We start from the raw sequence: 18,059 nt of genomic DNA, 5'->3' as shown, positions 1-18,059 counted from the left end.
TCCATCTTGGCTGGAAGTTCTGAAGTTTAGTTGATTTTTAAAAAGTACATTTGATATAATTAGAAGAGATCTCCCCTCTTTACACGTATCCTAGCAATGGTTAACATGAGTTTGTAGCTTTCCGAAGTGAGGGATTTGAAGGGTTGCATTTATTTGCCTGTCTGCTAAGCGGGAGTGTGGTGGGGCCAATCCAATTAGCTGCTCTCAATTTATCACAGGAGGTTTTAATTAGAAGTCATTAGATCCCAAGGGTTCTCTGAACTTGGATACTAAAGAGATTACTACTTTACGAACTTATAATTGAAATATCTAATTTCCTTCTATTATAAATGTAGACAATAAACCACAGGAGTATCAACAATACGTATCATTTCATCAACAATGGAAAACACGCACATTTTCATATTACAACATGGCTGCTGCAGCTATTTCAGCATATTGTTAATCCTCCTTACTGCTCATCACTTGTAGGATTATGGAAGTTTAACTTATCACTTCAACTATGGGAGTTTCTAGAAGTGTTGCTAGATCTAGTTAATTTATTAATAAAGAAGCACTATTATTACTATTTCATAAATATTTTTAATATTTTGATAATTTGCACTACAACATAATTAGTTTTCTTTGTAGTCATATATTTTATTTTGGACACATATAAATATTATTTCGACAAGCAGTCTGTAGACAGTCAAATAAGTTTCTATGGCATAAATAGGTCAGGAACCCCTGTTCAGTTGAACTTTGTGTAATTCCTGGCTGGAGTCACCCCTACACCTCCAGAAGAGATGAGATAGCAATAAGGCAGCTCCTGGCTTTTCATTCCCAGCTCATCCTCAGCTGGAAGACTTGAGGATGTAACTTAATTCTGAGAGAATCTGACCTCCTACACCCATTTTAAGCTCAATAAACTGCAGGAGCCCAGCACTTTATTTGTCTGATTTGACAGCTTCCACCAGGAGCAGTGCTTACTAGGTTTGGGGACCTGAAACTTTCCTGCAAGGCTTAGCCAGTGACAGATTTGCCTCTCTTCTTTCCTTCTGAGCTGAGGCCAAGATGACTTTCCACACCAGGGAAATAGCTTTAAATCTGACGTTCTGGGCTTGGGGCCCCCTCTCATTTCATCAGCACCGATTCCAGCCTCTGTCTTTGAACCCATTATACTCAGGGCACAGGGCCTGTGTCCCCTCCCATGCCTCTAACTCTGACTCTGCCCTTTCAATACTCCTTCTTCTGTGTCCACAGTGCCTCCAGCTGTGGCAGGTGATGATGCTGGCAGACTGGTGGATTTCAGCATCTCAGCCTTGCAGGCCCCTGTGGAGAGGAGCTATCAGCTTTCACCGTCTGACAAAAAGAGAATGGAAACAAAATCAGGTCAAAAGCAAAGTCCATGCTGAGTTAGAGTCTCTGATCTTGTCATTCTTTTGAATACAAACCTCTCTGACCCAGAACTCATTTTCTAAGATCAACCTGAAGACAAAACTTTTCAGCCTCTGTTATCTGAGAATATTTGACTGCATGCAACTCAGTTTTCTGTTTTTACTGTAGCAATGAGAGCTAACATTTCACAGTTAATCAAGTGCTTGCTTAGTTATGATGTTATGTACCCTCAGAGGAATTGTGTACATCACATTGTCTTGCTCCCATTTGACAAGTGAGATACCTGAGCCCTGAAAGTTTCAAGACTCGCTCTATAAGGCACTAGAAGTGGGAGGGGAGCTAGGACTTCTGCCTCCAGAGGCAGTGCTAGTGTGCTGCCCTGTGCTTCCTGCTGTAGTGAGAAATCATCGTGCAGACACAGATCAGACATCTAAAACTCAAGCTTTTTGTATTCTGCATGTAGGTTTGGTAGCTTTCCATGTTTTAAAGGAATTCACATGAGTTTCTAACATTTTGAAATTTGTAAATTTCAAGTCAAAATCCAGATTCCTGACTTTTCCCCAAGGTCTTGTTATATAGAACATACCCTACTGCGAGGCAACAATCAGCTAGGGCTAACTAGTGGTGCTCATTTTAGATGGAATGTGTGTGAATTAGCCAGGTGGCTGCTGTCCCTACTGCTCCCAAGGCTAATGTCAGTTATAATTTTTTATTCTTTTTTGTTCTGTTTTTCTTTAAATGGAATTTAAAGAGAAAAGGAAAATAATTTTTTTTGTTTTTTTAGAAGTATATTTTATTGATTATGCTGTTACAGTTGTCTCAATTTTTTCCCTTTGCCCCCCCTCTGCCTGGTACCCACCTCTACCTCCAGCAATCCCCTCCTTAGTTCATGTCCATGAGTCCTGCATGTAAGTTCTTTGGCTTCACCCTTCCCTACACTACTATTCTTAACTTCCCTCTGTCCATTTTGTTCCTACCAATTATGGTTCTTGATCCCTGCACAATTCCCCATTTCCACCCCTCCCCTCCCCTTTCCAGCTAATAACCCTCCAAATGACCCCCATACTTACAATTCTGTTCCTGTTCTCATTGTTTGCTTAGTTTGTTTTTGTTTTTATTTTTTAGATTCAGTTGTTGATAGTTGTGAGTTTGTTGTCATTTTAATGTTCATAGTTTTGATCTTCTTTTTCTTAAATAAGTCCCTTTAGCATTTCATAGAATAATGGCTTGGTGAAGATGAACTTCTTTAGCTTTATCTTGTCTAAGAAGCACTTTATCTGCCCTTCCATACTAAATGATAGCGTGATTGATAGAGTAATCTTCATTGTAGGCCCTTGCTTTTCATCACTCTGAGTACTTCTTGTCAGTCCTTTCTTACCTGCAAAACTTCTTTTGAGAAATCAGCTAATAGTCTTATGGGAACTCCTTTACAGATAACTCTATTCTTTTCTCTTGCTGCTTTTAAGATTCTCTCTTTATCTTTACCCTTTGACATTTTAATTATGATGTGTCTTAGTGTGGTCCTTTTTTGAGTTCACTTTGTTTGGGACTCTCTGTGCTTCCTGGACTAGTATGTCTATTTCCTTCACCAAATTAGGTAAGTTTTTCTTTATTATTTTTTTCATTTAAGTTTTCAATTTCTTGCTCTTGCTCTTCTCCTTCTGGCACCCCTATGATTCAGATGATGGAGATAGACAACCTATCAAGTGCAGACCTCAAAACACTGGTGATCAGGATGCTCAGAGAAATGACTGAGTACAGTCACAAAATAAAGGAAGAAGTAAAGGTTATACAAAATGAAATAAAGAAAAGTATACAGGAAATCAACAGTGATGGGATTCAAATCAATGATTTGGAACAAAAGGAAGAAATTAACATTTCCGTGGAACAGAAAGAAGAAACAAATTGAAAAAAATGAGGAGAGGATCAGGAACCTCTGGGAAAACAATTCTTAAACTCACTTCTACCTCAAAAGTGGGAAAGTGAAATATGGACCTAGAGAACTTTATTTTTAGCCTGATTTGCCCAGGTCCTGTAGGAATTTGAGTTAGTGATTCCCTGTGGAGACAACTGTTGCCAAATTTGGGTGCCCATTGTAAACACTTGAGAAGATTTTAAAAAGTACAAAACTCTGGGATATGCCACAGATCCAATGAGTCAGAAGATCCCGAGGAATCTGTAACTTTTTTTTTTTAATTTCCCCAGATTATCCTGATCAGGAAATTACTGATTTAAATCCACAGTCCTTCTTTGCTATGTCCTTGTATGGAGAGCAGACTTTACTTTCCCCTAAGCTCCTTGAACAGCAGGTGTTTGGAAACCCAGGTCAGCCAAAAATGGCTGACAGCCCAAGTCTCACGGGTGGAAATGGTCCCTTTGGAGTCTGTAATAAGTGGCTTATCAATTGATTCACGGATTTGGGCCTACTAAGTCACCAATAAGAAAGACATCAGGAGCCAATATCAGGGGCCCCCATCAGTGCTGATCCCCTCATCCCCTTGGCTAAGTCACACAGCGACAGCCTGATTCATGCAGAAGGGGCCTAGGAATCATCCAGCATTTTTGAGAAGTCACTTTCTCTCCCTGCTTCCATCTTCTTTATCTGAAAAACTAAAAAGTAGAGAGAGATAAAATCAGGGCTTGAACAGTGGTTTCCTGTGTCTGGACATTGTTCATCTACTATGGACTTCAGTTCACAGAATTAGCTTTTTTTTCTTTTTTCCTGAGAATTTTTAAGACAAGATCATGATGGCCTAGGCTAGGTTAAGATTTCTTTATTGCCCCAAGGCAAAAATAGGAAAATAAAACTTTCTCATAATTTATTTGCAACCAGTTTTCTTATATAAAGATAAATTAGTTATAATGTTGAATACCTTGCCATCTGGGCCAACTATGTAAGGGAATCAGGAGTGTGTTTGCTTTCATCCTTTGTAGTAGGGGTAGATACTCTTTATCAAGCAATGATTATGTGTCAGACACTTTCCTACTCATTTGCTATATATTCCCTTACTTAATCATTACAACAATCCTCTGAAGGAGATTTTTAAAAAATTGTTTTTCTATTACAGTTGTCCCCTCTTTCCCTCTGAAAGAGATAATTTGCATCCACAGTTGTATATGAGGAACTGAAGCTCTGACAATTAGGTTAACTTGGTTTATTCATTCAACCACTATTTATTGAGCAGCTATCTTGTGCCCCATTATAGACCACACAAGCAGCAGAGCTAGGCTTGGAATCTGATTTTCTGATTTGCAAACCCATTCTTGTCACTAACTCTGTGAAGCTTCTCTGTTTGCCAGGGCTTCTTCCCATTTCTCCCTTGAACCCCAAGTTAGTCCCCATTCCAGCATTCATTCCCATACTATTTCTATTCTCAATATCTCTCATTTTCTTGAATAAATATCTTGTTCAGGTCAGGTATCTTGGGGCTAGAGCCAGTGTGTAGGGTGGGGTTAATGGTGGGAGAGGAATACTAGAGGGTCTAGCTCTGTCCGGATGCTGGGTCACCTGCCAGAACAGCCACAAAGAGGCTGGGGGCTGGGTAGGTGTGATGGACAGACACACCTCCATAGTGTCAGGGTGTACCTCCTGTGACAGACTGGGGACAGGGGCTATTGTGCTATAAATCTAGAAGGTCACTATTCATGAAATACTTCCATGTAACTTGGAAACAAACTATATTGAGCAAACAAATACAGGTAGGGAATACCTTTAATGAATAATTATGACTCAGTTAATTTTGGAGTCATTTTAAAGCTATGTTGCATATATCATGTTATTCCATGCTCAAATGAACTTGGTAATATAAGTAGAAATTCTGTACTTAAAGTTGGTCTGAGATTGTTCATAACTGCTGTTAAGTCCTTTTTCCTTCCTCTACAATCAAAGCATCATAAACAAATTGCATAGATGATAGTATGCATCCTGAAACTGAGTTTGACAGAGTAGTTACATTATGCATGCATCACAATGGAAATGGCTCTGGGTAGGGACATGGCTGCCATGTTTGAAAGTAAAAATTTGGCCTGGACCTAATTGGTTGATGAGTCTGAGGGCACTGAGGTTACAGAAAACACTGTCAAACCAATGGAAAATTTGGAGAGAAAAAAATGTAGGGTGATGTTAGAAAACAAGATAGGCCACTTGAAAAGGGACTCAACTATATACCAGAGGGAACAGAAAGCTGAAACACAGTTCTCCTAGATTATACTTTACAATATAACCCTTTGGGAAAGCTGCATGTAATATAGCTCCTGTGTGAGGAGAGACCTGCATCATCTGAATGGATTTTTGATAGAATACCAAAATTTCAAGAAGTAATCCTCTTCACAACCCATTTTTCATTTTAGTGTGCTGGATGGAAGCTAGCTCATTGTTCTTCCCATTCTTTTTTCTTTCTCATGATGATCCTAAGTATATTTTTCCAAAAGACAGTCACTGACAACCCAAAGCCATTGTTCTGAGTTCTTACTCCTACTAGTGTTTCAGTTAATACCGTTCTTAGTATTCTGTGTCATCTTTTTTTATCCTCTCATTTAATTTCCTGGCTGCCAGAAGTCTCCCATTTATCTGTCTCCTTTTTCTTCTGTCAGGCCGTTCTGAGTGGTGATTTTTCATCCTGTCTGTTTCCTGATCCCAGTGGTCCATTCATTCTCTTCAGGCTCTTTCTGCTTCCTCCTCCACGTTCCCTTCATGACAGCACTTTCTCCAGTGAACTTTTGAAGTATTTCAAAAGTTGACAGCTGAAGATGGTTTTGGGGATAGAATGAGAAGATGACTTTATTTAATAGCTGTTAAAGGCTTTTAAACCAGCCAGAATTTTTGGCTGCAAAAGATGGAAACTCAATTCAAGGTAGCTTAAGTAAGAAGGAATTTATTGGGTCATTTATCAGAAAGAGATATTGGGGTAGAGCAGAACAAAATGAGTTACTACAGGAACCAGGACCTCACAAACTAGGACCAAAATTCAACACCAGTTGGTCAATATCTTGCTTTTCTCCATTTTTGTTTCCTGATTAATTTCATTCTGCAGAGAGGCTTTTTCTGTATGCTGGGAAATATGGCTACAGTTCCAGGTTCATATCCCCCAGCAGACGAAGGGCTTCCTGTCACCATGCATCCCACCCACCAAACCCAGATACATCTATTACTCCCAGGGAAGGCATCTGATTGGTTCTGTTTGGTCATGTGTTCTCTTCTGGGCTAGACTCTGAGTCTTAGGCAGACCTGAGTTTTGAGTGTGGAGTAGAAGAAACTAGGATATGGCACTATAACGGACAATCCCAGAAGAACCATCAAATGAGAGAAGAGTTATCTAAAGGAGAGGATGCCGGGGAGGCAAAAACAATGTATAAGCCTTGCACAATAAAAAAAATATTATAAATAATTTGTTTTCCTGCAAAATTGCTCAGGAAAGAAGTTACACATTCTGGTGTTACCTTTATATTCAATAATTAAATAATAACAAGGGGGAGACCCAAAAATCACGGTATTTATTTATTAAAAATTGTGTTTATATTCTCACATATTTAATCTTCAGTCACCTTCCAAGTCTCTCCATTTGATACAATACACCTATCAAGACGTTTTTCCCACTGCTTAAACAGTTTCTAAACTTGTCAATTTTGATGCCTTTTAGTGCTTCTACCATTTTTATTTCACCTCTTCCACATTAGCAAAACGTTTCCCTTTGAGGACTTTTTACATCCAGGTATACAAGAAAAAAAGTTGATCGAGGTGAGATCAGTTGAATAGACAGGGTGGGGCATAGGGCTCATGCCATTTTTGGTCAAAAAGTGCTAACACTCAGTGCGGTGTGGGCAGGTGCGCTTGTAAATCACCCGTCATGAAATGGGCAAATGGATTGAAAAAGTCTTTTAAAAAAATTAACTGAAGCCGAATGCAGCCTCTCACAACAATGCCAGCTGGTACACTGACACAGATGGGTTTCTAGGGCACCCACCTACCAGGGAAAACCTGTACTACTAGGGGCCCACCCTCCAGAAGATAATTGTAGTTTTGTTGTTGTTGTTGTTTTGGATTTCCCCTCATACTTTGAGGAGAATTACTTTTTTCCCCCCCAAACACCATGTTATATTCTTTTAAAATGTCCACCATTTATCCCCTCCTCTGAGTCCACATTGAGACCCACTCCCACACTGACTCTGGACTTGGCTATCTGACTTGATTTGGTCAATGAGACATTAATAAACATGATGTAAAACAGAGGCTTGAAACGTGTGAGCACTGGGGCTTGCTCCCACATGCTGCTTTTGAGAACCCTGTTCAGCTTGGGTTAGCCGCTGGGTTATGTGTAGCACGTGGCTTCCTTATATTCATTGTCCCTCCCAACAGCCAGACATATAAGTGAGGCCCTTGATCAGACTAAGCAAAGAGCAGAAATGGGCCATCCCAGCTGAACCAAGCCCTCATTTCTGACCCACAGAACTGTGAATAAATGGTTGCTGTCTGAAGCCACTAGACTTTGTGATGATTTGTTACACAGCAAAAACTGCTTCAAGTACCATGTGCGATGTTCTTGGGCCTATCCTGACTTGGGAGGCCCTTTTAGCTCTTCAAAAGTGATCATTCTGGATTCTTCGTGGGGTGTCTTCTTATTAGTTACCTCTTCACTATAGCAAAGCTTTCATATTATTCCCAATATCCTCTTTGATATGGTCCACAGTTGTTAAGTTTCTCTTTAACCCATATTCTACCTCCCCCAAAAAAATCAAGAAAAAAAAATCTACATAATGGTATTTTTCTCCAGGAGGTAACCCTATAATGAGGACCAGAGAATTCCAGCCACCTCTCTGGCTCTCTAAGACATACTGTCTGAGTAGGACATAAATTTAGAATTATTTTTCATTCAGTAGAAATGTTTGCAGCTAGGATTTGTATTTATGAAGTAACTGCTTGATACTATCTGATATTTTTCTCTTTCAATTTAATTTTTTAACTTTATTTAGTTTCATTCTTATTAAGAGGAAGACAAGCAGTGATCTGAGGACAAAACCAGGGGATCACCAACATTTAACAGATGGAGACAGAAAAGAGGATAAGGAAGTAAAAGGAGAATGAGTGAAATATGGGTGAGGTGTGTGTCACAGTAGCCAAGGGGATTTAGAACTTCAAAAACAAGAAAGCTTCAAGAATCACTGAGTTCAGCAATTCTGGAGTTGCTGGGCTTGGCATGAGCGACGAGCTCTGAGTGCTGTCCATAGCGTGGGAAGAAAGGAAGTCCCGCCCCAGTGACTGTGGAAACACAGCGTGTGAGCAAGTGCAGTGTGTATTGCTGTCTCATTTCAGAGGTGTTGGAGAGAGACGAGATGGCACGGATCAGGCAGACGGTGCCATTGGCAGGCAAGATGGAGATTTAAGTATAGTTATACAATGGAAGAAAGAAGATAAAAACATAGAAAATCTCATATATGTATATATTTTCCTTCCTGGCATCATATAGATAGGTAGCTGGAAGGGGGGTGGGGGAGAGAGAAAGAGAGAGCGAGAGAGCGAGAGAGAGAGAGAGAGAGAGAGAGAGAGAGAGAGAGAGAGAGAGAGGGAAAGGATGGATGCAGGTAAAAAGCAGAGTAACTGAGGAATTTGGATTTAGAGAAGCAGAGGATATAAGAGGGATTGAAATTTTACTTCAATAGGAAAATGTCTCCTGAGTCTGAAGGAGAAGAGTTGACGCTGGATGTGGGTGAAGGGAAGTTGATGGACACAGAGTAGCAGTTGAAGTCCAGTGAGGGTGAGTCCTTAAGTCTGTAGCAAGTTAGCGGCTGGGTACGAGGAAGGGGGGGCGGTGCAGTGAGTGTGAGTGCACTGGGTGGCGAAAATCTTTTGAATCAGTCATTAAAAGTACGAGCACTCAGAGGCATGTAAACAAAGAGCAGACTAACAGTGACCAGGAGGGACCGAGGAGGGAGAGACAGGGATAAGTAGGGGAAGGGTCTAGTCAAGGAACTAGTATAAATGACCCATGGACATGGACAATGGGGTGGGGACTGACTATGGGAGAAGGGGTAGGTGGAATGGCGGGGAGCAAAGGGGGATGGGGGAGTGGAACAACTGTAATAAAAAAACAATAAATAATTTTTTTTTAAAAAGTACAAGCACTAGTCAAGGAGTTGACTTATAGCGTTGACCAGTGCTTTAGGTAGAATCCAATCTGCATACTTCTGCATGTGTGGCAAGGAGATGAAATTTCCTCATCATCATTGATCATGAGTTTTATCCCTCCCACTTCCCCCTCAGGAAATCATGAGAGGTATAAGAGAGAATCAGACTCCAGGATGCCCTCCTGGTGGAAATTTGTGCCAAATCTATTTGACTCCAGAAATAACATGATGTCACACAGGTACCAGCTCACCTACATAAGCCTGAGCACTATCTTTGCCCAGGATAAGGAAGAGCTTGCTAAATGGAGCCTAGGTCAAGCATGAGTGTGAACTCTCCCTGTGTCAGACGGGGCGGTGCCGTCAGGAACTTTGATACAGGGCATTTCCAACCAGCATAGAAAGGATATGATGTCTCTCTACTGAAGCTGGCAGAGTGGTTCCTGGACTAATGTAACCTTTGGTTATCACCTACTTGATGACAATAATATGTTTGAAGAAAAAAAAATAGACCAAGTTGTTAGGAGAATTACCTCATTAACCATAGAAGTGGAAAAAGCTGGCTTTGGCAGTTGGAGAATCAGAGGCCACACAGTCTGGAACACTCTGGCCCCTATGATGGGTGCATCCCTATTTCTAAAACAGTGTCATGAACATATTTGGCTCATCAGATCATTTGTTCCTTGCTCAAATCCATTCTCACCAAGCAGCTTTCTGAACATAGTTCTGCTGTATATATCTGCTGTAGAATGATCATTTCCTCATTCGAGAGAAATGCCAAGGATCTTCTGTGTTTCAGGGTTATTTGTTTTGGTCTTGAATCAGTGAAACAAAAATCTCAGTCTTCATGAAGCTAACATTCATTCATAACACACACACAAACACACGCACTCACAAACACACACACCACGGTACTGTAAGTGTAGATAAGCACTATGGAGGAAAGCCAAGCAGAGGAGGGAGACAGGAAGTGTTGCGGGTGTTTCCATTTCTGGTCAGGTCACCAGGCAAAGCCTCTTCAAGAAGGCTGCGTTTAAAGACTTGAAGAAGGTAGGGGAGTGGGCCACGTGGGCATCTGAGGGAAGACTAGTCCAGGCACAGGAAGTAGCCAACATAATATTCCTGAAGTGGGATGGACCTGGCTTGTCCCAGGCATAATGACAAGGCCAGAATGAAAGGAGTGGAGAGAGAAAGGGAAAGAAAGTGGGAAATGTGATCAGAAAAGCAATGGTGTGTGTTTGGGGGGGCAGGGTGAGGTTACATGGGACCTTATGAGCCCTTATAATACCTGGCATTTGCTCTGAGTGAGATGGGAAGCCACTGGAAGGTTTTGAATAGAGGAGTGATTTGACAAAGGTTTTAACATAATCATAAATACTAGACTCAAACTTTCTGTTTTGGGCAGAGTTGAGGGAGGGAATGGGCCAGTGTGAAAGGGAAGCTAGAGGGCAGGCTGTTGCAGTGATCCAGGGAAAGAAAATGGTGACATAGATAGTAGCGATGAAGGTGGTACAGAGTGGTTGAATTCTGCCCTGGCAGGTGTGGCCCAGTGGATTGGGTGTCGTCCTGCAAAGCAAAACACCGTTTGATTCCCGGTTAGGGCACATGCCTGGGTTGTAAGTTCAGTCCTCGATTGGGGGCGAGTGAGAGACAGCCAATCAATGTTTCTCTTCCTCTCTTTCTCCCTCTCTCTAAAAATAAACAAATAAAATCTCTAAAAAAGTGGCTGAATTCTGGCTATGCTGTGAAGACAGAAGAGCAGGATTTGTTGGATCATATAAAGTGGAGGGTGTGAGAGTCATTGAGAAGTCAAGGATGATTCCAGGGTTGTGGTCTTAAGCAAGTTATAGGATGGGGTTGCCCAGGGAGCTTGTATGTGGGTGGAGATCAGGAGGTTGGCTCTGGACAGGTTCAATTCGAGAAGGCTGATAGGTAGCTCAGTGGAGATAGCAAACTGGCAGCCAAGAGTTCAAGATGAAAGTCACAGCTGGAGATATCAAGTTGAGAGTCATCAGCATGTGGATGCTATTTAAAACCATGAGACTGGGAGAAATTACCAGGGGTGTGGGGGTAAGTTCAGGGACTGAACCTTGCTTGGTGCATTAAGAATAGGGGGATAACTAGGAATCAGCACAGGAGTATGAGAATGAGCTTCTAATGAGGTAGAAAAACAGCCGCGAGAATGAGAATAAGATTTCCCTGAAATCAGGTAAAGAATGTATTTTAAGGTGAAAGAGTGAGTCGTTGTGTCAACTGTGAACAGAGCATAGGCTAATTCTTCAGGCCAAAAAAATTAGTTGGGCCATGTGACAGTCATATCTCCTTGGAGTTTGCTGACCAAGTGGGTAAGCCTAAGGGTCAGGCCTTGGACTGTGGTAAATTCATGTCACCTTGTGAGGCTGCTTAGCAGTCCCTCTGTACTCCAATTGTAGTGATGTTTCTGCTTTGTCATATGCAGAACCTGCTAGAGAATCTAGTCTTCACATCTGCCTCTAAGCAGCCTGCCCTGTCCAAGCTAACCCATTAGCTGTCATTAAGAGACATCCCATCCTGGCTGGGTGGGCTCAGTTGGTTGGAGGCCTGTCCCATGACTGAACAGTTGCAGGTTCAATACACGCCTAGATTGTGGGTTCAGTCCCCAGTCAGGGCTTTTACAAGACGAAACTGATTTATGTTTCTCTCACATTGATGTTTTTCTCTCTCTCTTCCTTCTTCTCCCTGTAAAAGCAATGATAAAATTGTCCTCAGGTGAGGATTAAAAAAAAGAAGAAGAGAGCAAAAAAGAGTTCCCATATGGCCTGGGATTGTTGTGATAGGTTCATAGAGTCACTTCCACACACATGGTGAATAGTGCAAGAGAAACCATGGCCCTTATCATACTCAGATTTGAATTTGTGTAGGTGAAGGATTTGCCTGGGAACTAGAAAATTTTGGTTCTGGTTCCAACTCAATCACTTTACTAGATCTGCTACTTAGAGGAAGTTATTAAATTTCTTAGGACCTCGGTATATTAACAGGATAGATTAGATTAGGCAGCGGCAGTAAGCTAACACTGATATCTCAGTGGCTCAGCGCCACAGAGGTTTATCCCTTGCTCCTGCTAATACTTATCCCAGGTTTATGAGAAGGCCGTGTTTCCTGTAGCCTCAGGGGCCGGCCTGATGGAGGTTCACCACCTAGTAGCTTCAGTGGCACTCCTCCATCCTTAGCCACTTGAGCTCAGGGGAAGAGCAGATGGGGGAAGAGGTTCACATGGGCTTTTTACTGTCTCATATCTGAAGAACTGTGCTTCATTTCTGCTCAGAGCCCCTTGGCCAGAATTAGTCACATGGTCTCATCCGACCACAGTAGAGACATGAAACGTAGAGGGGAAAAATGGGGTATTCATTGACACAGTCGGTTTCCAGATCCATTGATGAGGTTAATAATAATAATAATAATAGAATTTATCTCATAGAGATGTTGGAAGGATTAAATGAAATAAGGCCCATGATGTGCTTAATGTAAGGCCCGGCCCATAGAAAGTTCTCTACCAATTCTAGTCAGGATAAATGTTGTTATTATTAAGTGGGCAATAAATCGTGTTACTATAATAATTATTAATATGTGATTCTCCTAAGAGCAAAACTGATTATACCTATGCTCTTAACCATTTGTCACCTTTGGGCCTTTACAAAGATATTCTGCCCTGACCTTGGGCTCGGGATCAAGATAAGGCTGTTGACAAAAGATTCCAGGAAAGTGATTATTGAGGCAGCTGCTCTTCACCACTACCTTTGGCTGTAAAAGCCTCTGTCAGCAACCCAGGAAGGAATCTGAAGACATTGGAAGCCTCCAGCTCAGTCTTCTCCTGAATGATTTCCCAGGGCCCAGCATTCTTCCTACACATCTAGGCTCTCCGAGTGTGCGGCCTGGGAGGCCTGATGGCACGGCTCCGTTTCCTGGCAGTAAGGCTCACACGCGAACAGCTGGGACCAGAAGCACTTACAAAAACTACCCTAGTCAACAAGCAGACTTGCTCTCGTCTGCAAATGTTTTCCAGCTTTCTGCCCTCTGTCTGGTTTGTGGAGGTCAAATATCCCACGTGCTCTCATTAACACGGGGAGAAGAAGAGGCTGGCGAGAGGCCATATTTGCTGCTGACTAGGAATGTAGAGAAGACAGTGCTGAAGGAACGGGAAATGCTAAGTGGTCCTTAAGCCTAGAACCTGTAGAAAGTCCAGCAAGGTTGCTTAGTCTGAGAGGTAATCCTGTCCTCTGCCTGCTCTCTTGGCTTTGCTTCCTTATAGTCAGGATTCCAAATCAATCCTGCTCCTCTTTACCTCCATGCCTTTGCCTGCGGTTTTCTTTCTTCCTGGAACACCTTTCCCTCCTATCCTCTGCATTTCACTCCTTCTTCAAGGTCTAGTTCACATGCCTCTCATTGCTTCCTTGAAAGCTTTGAAGGTATAATTGCAGGGATCATGTTTTAATATGCTATTAGCAAGCACCTAGCATATATCTGGTATCTAACAAATGTTGGTCAAATTGAAAATCTCCCTCTTTATTAATTTTATCCTTTAGGGTATGTTTATGGAAGTTTCAAAAAGTTTGGGGAAAGTTGTTTCTGTCCCAGTGTCTTATCAAGAAATGCTTGAAGTGCTGAAATTCCCCTAAGTTTTAAGTTCATAAAACTTGCAGTAGTTACCCCAAGAAAGCAACCTTAGCTATCTTCCCTTGCTGAAATTGACTTTCAGATTAAGCCCTAACTGATCTTCATCTATTAAGGTATCTCTCCTTCCCAAGGAAGCTGTGTTATTATTTCAGTACGTTTTTGGAGCTTTCCAGGTTGTAAAGTATGTGCACACACATGACCTCACCTAGTGCTCACTATGGGCAGGGGCTTGGGAAAGTAGGGTATAACATTTCATATGCAACTGCTACAATCAAGCAAATAGGGCAGTCTCTGTTCTTTCAGCGGAGTCCATCTAAACACCTTTGCGACTGGGAAAGAAACTCAGGATTTATTGGCTGCTGTCTTTCAAACAGCACAAAGAAGGTGACATTCGTACTTCCTGGAAAGCAGTTCCATACCAAGAGTTATTGTGGGGATATGGAATCCCAAATCAAGTATTCTCTTGTATTTAAACTCTGAGAGACTCTCTTCCAAACTAGTCAATATATTATTACCTGAATCGGAGGCTTCTGGCTCTTCGTTCTGATCCAAACACCTCTGTCTGTTAGGTGGGTGCTGAACCAACTTTACAAGAGCAAACCCACCACAGCCTCCAGCCTCCTGCCTTGGGGCTTCTCCATAGCGGGTGAGCAGGAGACCTGCTTGCTGGTCCCAAAAGGGATGTGTAGTGAATGTCAATAAATTATTCTCCCTTCCTTGTTTTTCAAGACAAGGTAATAAGCCTTTAACATAGAATTCATATTGTACTCTTAAGACTGATATCTACAGACACTAGCTTCTTGAGTTTTTTTTTTTTTTTTTTTTCACCCTTTATCATTGGTGATGGTGAATACAATAAAAATTTATCAGTCATTGATTGGGTTTAGGAGTCTGAGATTACAGACAGGTCCTCCGAAAGTTCCTAGCCAAGTAGTCAAAAGAAGCACAAGTAAGCAGGTAAATTACAGTATCTTGTGGTAAGTTTCATAATAGAGGTGAGATAAAATATTGGGGAAACAGAAAAGACAGGCAGAATAACTTCGCTGGAGGAGTTACTTCTTTGGAGAAGCTGTTCCGATTCCTTCCACATTATAAGAAATGTAGCTCTCCGGGGGCTCTCCTCAGTACACCTGGCAGCTAAAATCATGCCTAGCTGGGGGTAACGCTCCCAAATATTTGTGGCCTGAGTAACAACTAATAAATCTAGAGCAGTTACCAGGGGTCAGACACTGTGCTGAGTGCTTTCTCTTGCATTATGTTATTTAATCCTCGCAGGAGCCTTATGAGTTTTTGCAGGAGAGAACCGGGACTTAGAGAAGTTAAGACATTCACTGTGGTTTCTGGTTAGAGGCAGGGCTGATACTGAACCCACCTTTCTTGTAGTCCACCCCCATGCCTTCACCCCTAGGCCAAACTCCCTCGATAAAGAGAATCTTGGCTGGTTTGATTGTTGCTGTTGATCTTATCATCCATCTGTTGGCTCTCCTACCCATTTCCCAACACACAGGAGATTGTCAGCAGCTGGGGTAATTAGAACAGGAAGTGAAAACCCCTTTGGCCAGATGCCTCTGGAAATAACACTGTTACCAGTTTGCTCAGCTAGCAGAGCTTCATTTCATGCCTGAACCATATGAGAATTTCCCACTGAAGAGCTATTGTCCAACAGAGAACTGTGGTCTGAGAGTCTGACGGTGGAGGGCTTTTCCTCCTGCCAGTCCGGGCCCCAGAGGCTGGCCTGGGGTTCAACGCGGCAGCTCCGAGGATAAGGCCAAACTGTGGTACGTAAAGATGTCACGCAGGGCTTGCCTGCCTCAGAACCACAGGAACGCTCGTTCAAAATGCAGGTTTCCAGGCCAGATTTCAAGCCTACAGCTTCACAGTCTCCCACTGCACTTCCTGGCTTTGGGAGATTTGAGGGGATGCAACTTTTGTCTTGAGGTTACATTTTTTCTAGCCCTGCTTCTAAGCAGAGGTGTCCATTAGGTTATATGCTTGTGCGATGCTTATACAGCAGTTATCATACAAATATTATTAGCAGGGCATGACCTGAAACATAAAATTCAGGTAAGAATCCCACCCCCTGCCCCCCCACCCCCAGTGGGGCTGACAAGTCAAATAAAGTCCTCACAAAAAATAAAGATGGTTTCTTTAGAGAGGGAGCAGCCAGCCTGAGGAGTTTGAAGCAATGACAGAAAAAGTCCAGGAAGTCTTGAGCCCGGCTGCTGTGGCTCAGTGAATTGAGTGTTGGCCTACCAGTCAAGTGTCGGTGGTTCGATTCCCAGTCAGGGCACATGACTAGGTTGCACATCAGGTCCCCAGTTGGGGATGTGAGTGAGAGGCAACCACACAGTGATGTTTCTCTCCCTCTCTCCTTTCCCCTCTCTCTAAAAATAAATAAACAAATAAGTTATTTTAAAAAAATGCCCAGGAAGTCTTGCTTCAGTGACATAGAATTGCTTTCTTTCTAGTCGTCACACATGGCTCAACGGAAGCCATAAACCTGAGACGAATGTGTTGAATCTGTCTGCAGATGTCTGGCCTGCATGGTGTTGAAAACAATTTTGAATCGTATGTCACATTTAAAAATCAGGACTGTTCATAGAATCTAGATTCGTGGTCTCTCTTGATAAACCCCCAATGTAACAGTGCTGGGTCCTCTTTCCTGAACCAGCAGTGGCTGAGATTTTTGCAGGCACTGTCCCCGCCCCCATGTAGCCAGCCTGCCCCCGTCCCTCCCTCCCCTCCGTTGCTGTGCACCTGGTCACCTCACGCCTTTCCATCAGCTGCCTCAGCATTTTCACTCATGACAGAAGCAGGAAGAATACAGAATGGGGAGCAGATGATCCTGGAAGCAGATTCTTAATATAAAAACCTTCCGTCTTGCCCTGGCTGGTGTGGCTCAGTTAGTTGGAGTGTCGTCTCTTACACCAAAATGTTAGGGGTTCAATTTCTGGTCAGGGCACAAGTTTGATCCCCGGTCAAGGCATGTATGGGAGGCAACCAATCAATGTTTCTCTCTCACATTGTTTTTTTTTTTTTTTTCTCTCTCTAAAATCAATACACATATTTAAAATAATTAAAGGAACCCTTCGTCTTCCCACCATTTTCAAAGCTCCTATGTTAACTTGCTAGTTGACAACTGTGTAAGAATGTTTAGAGGGAACGGCAGGAAAGCTAGACTCTAAGGCAAGAAAAATAAGTGTTCCACATACGTGACTTCTATTTTCAAAATCGCCCAGTCACCCATAATGTCCCAGGGCCGCCAACTCCACCCGGGGGGTCATGTCCAGGGCTCGCTTCTTCATACGGGATGTGGCTTTGTGGGTGTGCCCCTTGGCTTCCAGAATTTACAAGAGATGAATTTTTCAAATAAATTATTTTTATAGGAAGGACTTAAGAGACAGAAACTAAGCACTCATTGTGATAATGTGAACACATAATGAAAAGAGGAGGAGAAGGGTAGATTGCTTGAGTTCTGTTCTGTTCTTTCATTTGGGACATGTTTCTTTGCCTCCCCATTTTGGAAGCCTGCTTGTGTTTGTTTCTATGTATCAGGTAGAGCTGATACGTATTAAGTGTCCTGAGGGTCCCAGCGGCACAGCCTCCCTGGTCACCTGAGCCAGGGCTCCAGGTGTGTCTCTAGTGTGGGTTGTGTGTGTCCTCTTGTAGTTGAGCTATGATTGCTGTTGGCATACCAGTGGGAGCGTCTGACTCTCAGGCTGATTTGACTGTAAGGACTGGTCATGACTCAACGGAGGAGCTGTTGTACCAGGACTGACCATATGGAGAAGGATTCACTTTAGTGGGGTCTGGTGCCTGCTGAGTTTGCCCTTTGGGGTGTTGTTACTGGAGGTGGTTGGATGGGTCTCCAGTGTGGTCTGAAGCTAGCCACCTGGTGTGTTGGTCTGGGA

At 42.5% G+C, this 18,059-nt stretch overlaps 1 protein-coding gene across 1 annotated transcript in view; it reads right to left on the bottom strand.

Annotated features, from left to right (window-relative positions):
- LOC150004069 (small ribosomal subunit protein eS24-like) overlaps window positions 1-17,453 on the bottom strand; it is a 49,759-nt gene extending 32,306 nt beyond the window's left edge. The window contains exons 1-3 of the mRNA XM_090284884.1: window positions 17,392-17,453; window positions 15,794-15,902; window positions 14,664-14,814 (exon numbers count right to left, since the gene is read on the bottom strand). Coding sequence (XP_090141010.1) covers window positions 14,664-14,814; window positions 15,794-15,902; window positions 17,392-17,453 — 322 coding nt within the window. The remainder of the gene's footprint in view (window positions 1-14,663; window positions 14,815-15,793; window positions 15,903-17,391) is intronic.
- Window positions 17,454-18,059: the final 606 nt, after the last annotated feature.

Source organism: Furipterus horrens, unplaced genomic scaffold, assembly GCF_987537825.1.
Source record: "Furipterus horrens unplaced genomic scaffold, mFurHor1.1.pri manual_scaffold_7, whole genome shotgun sequence".
Classification (NCBI taxonomy): domain Eukaryota; kingdom Metazoa; phylum Chordata; class Mammalia; order Chiroptera; family Furipteridae; genus Furipterus; species Furipterus horrens.
Note: the sequence above shows the minus strand (reverse complement) of the source record. Positions and strands in the feature narration are given on the sequence as shown.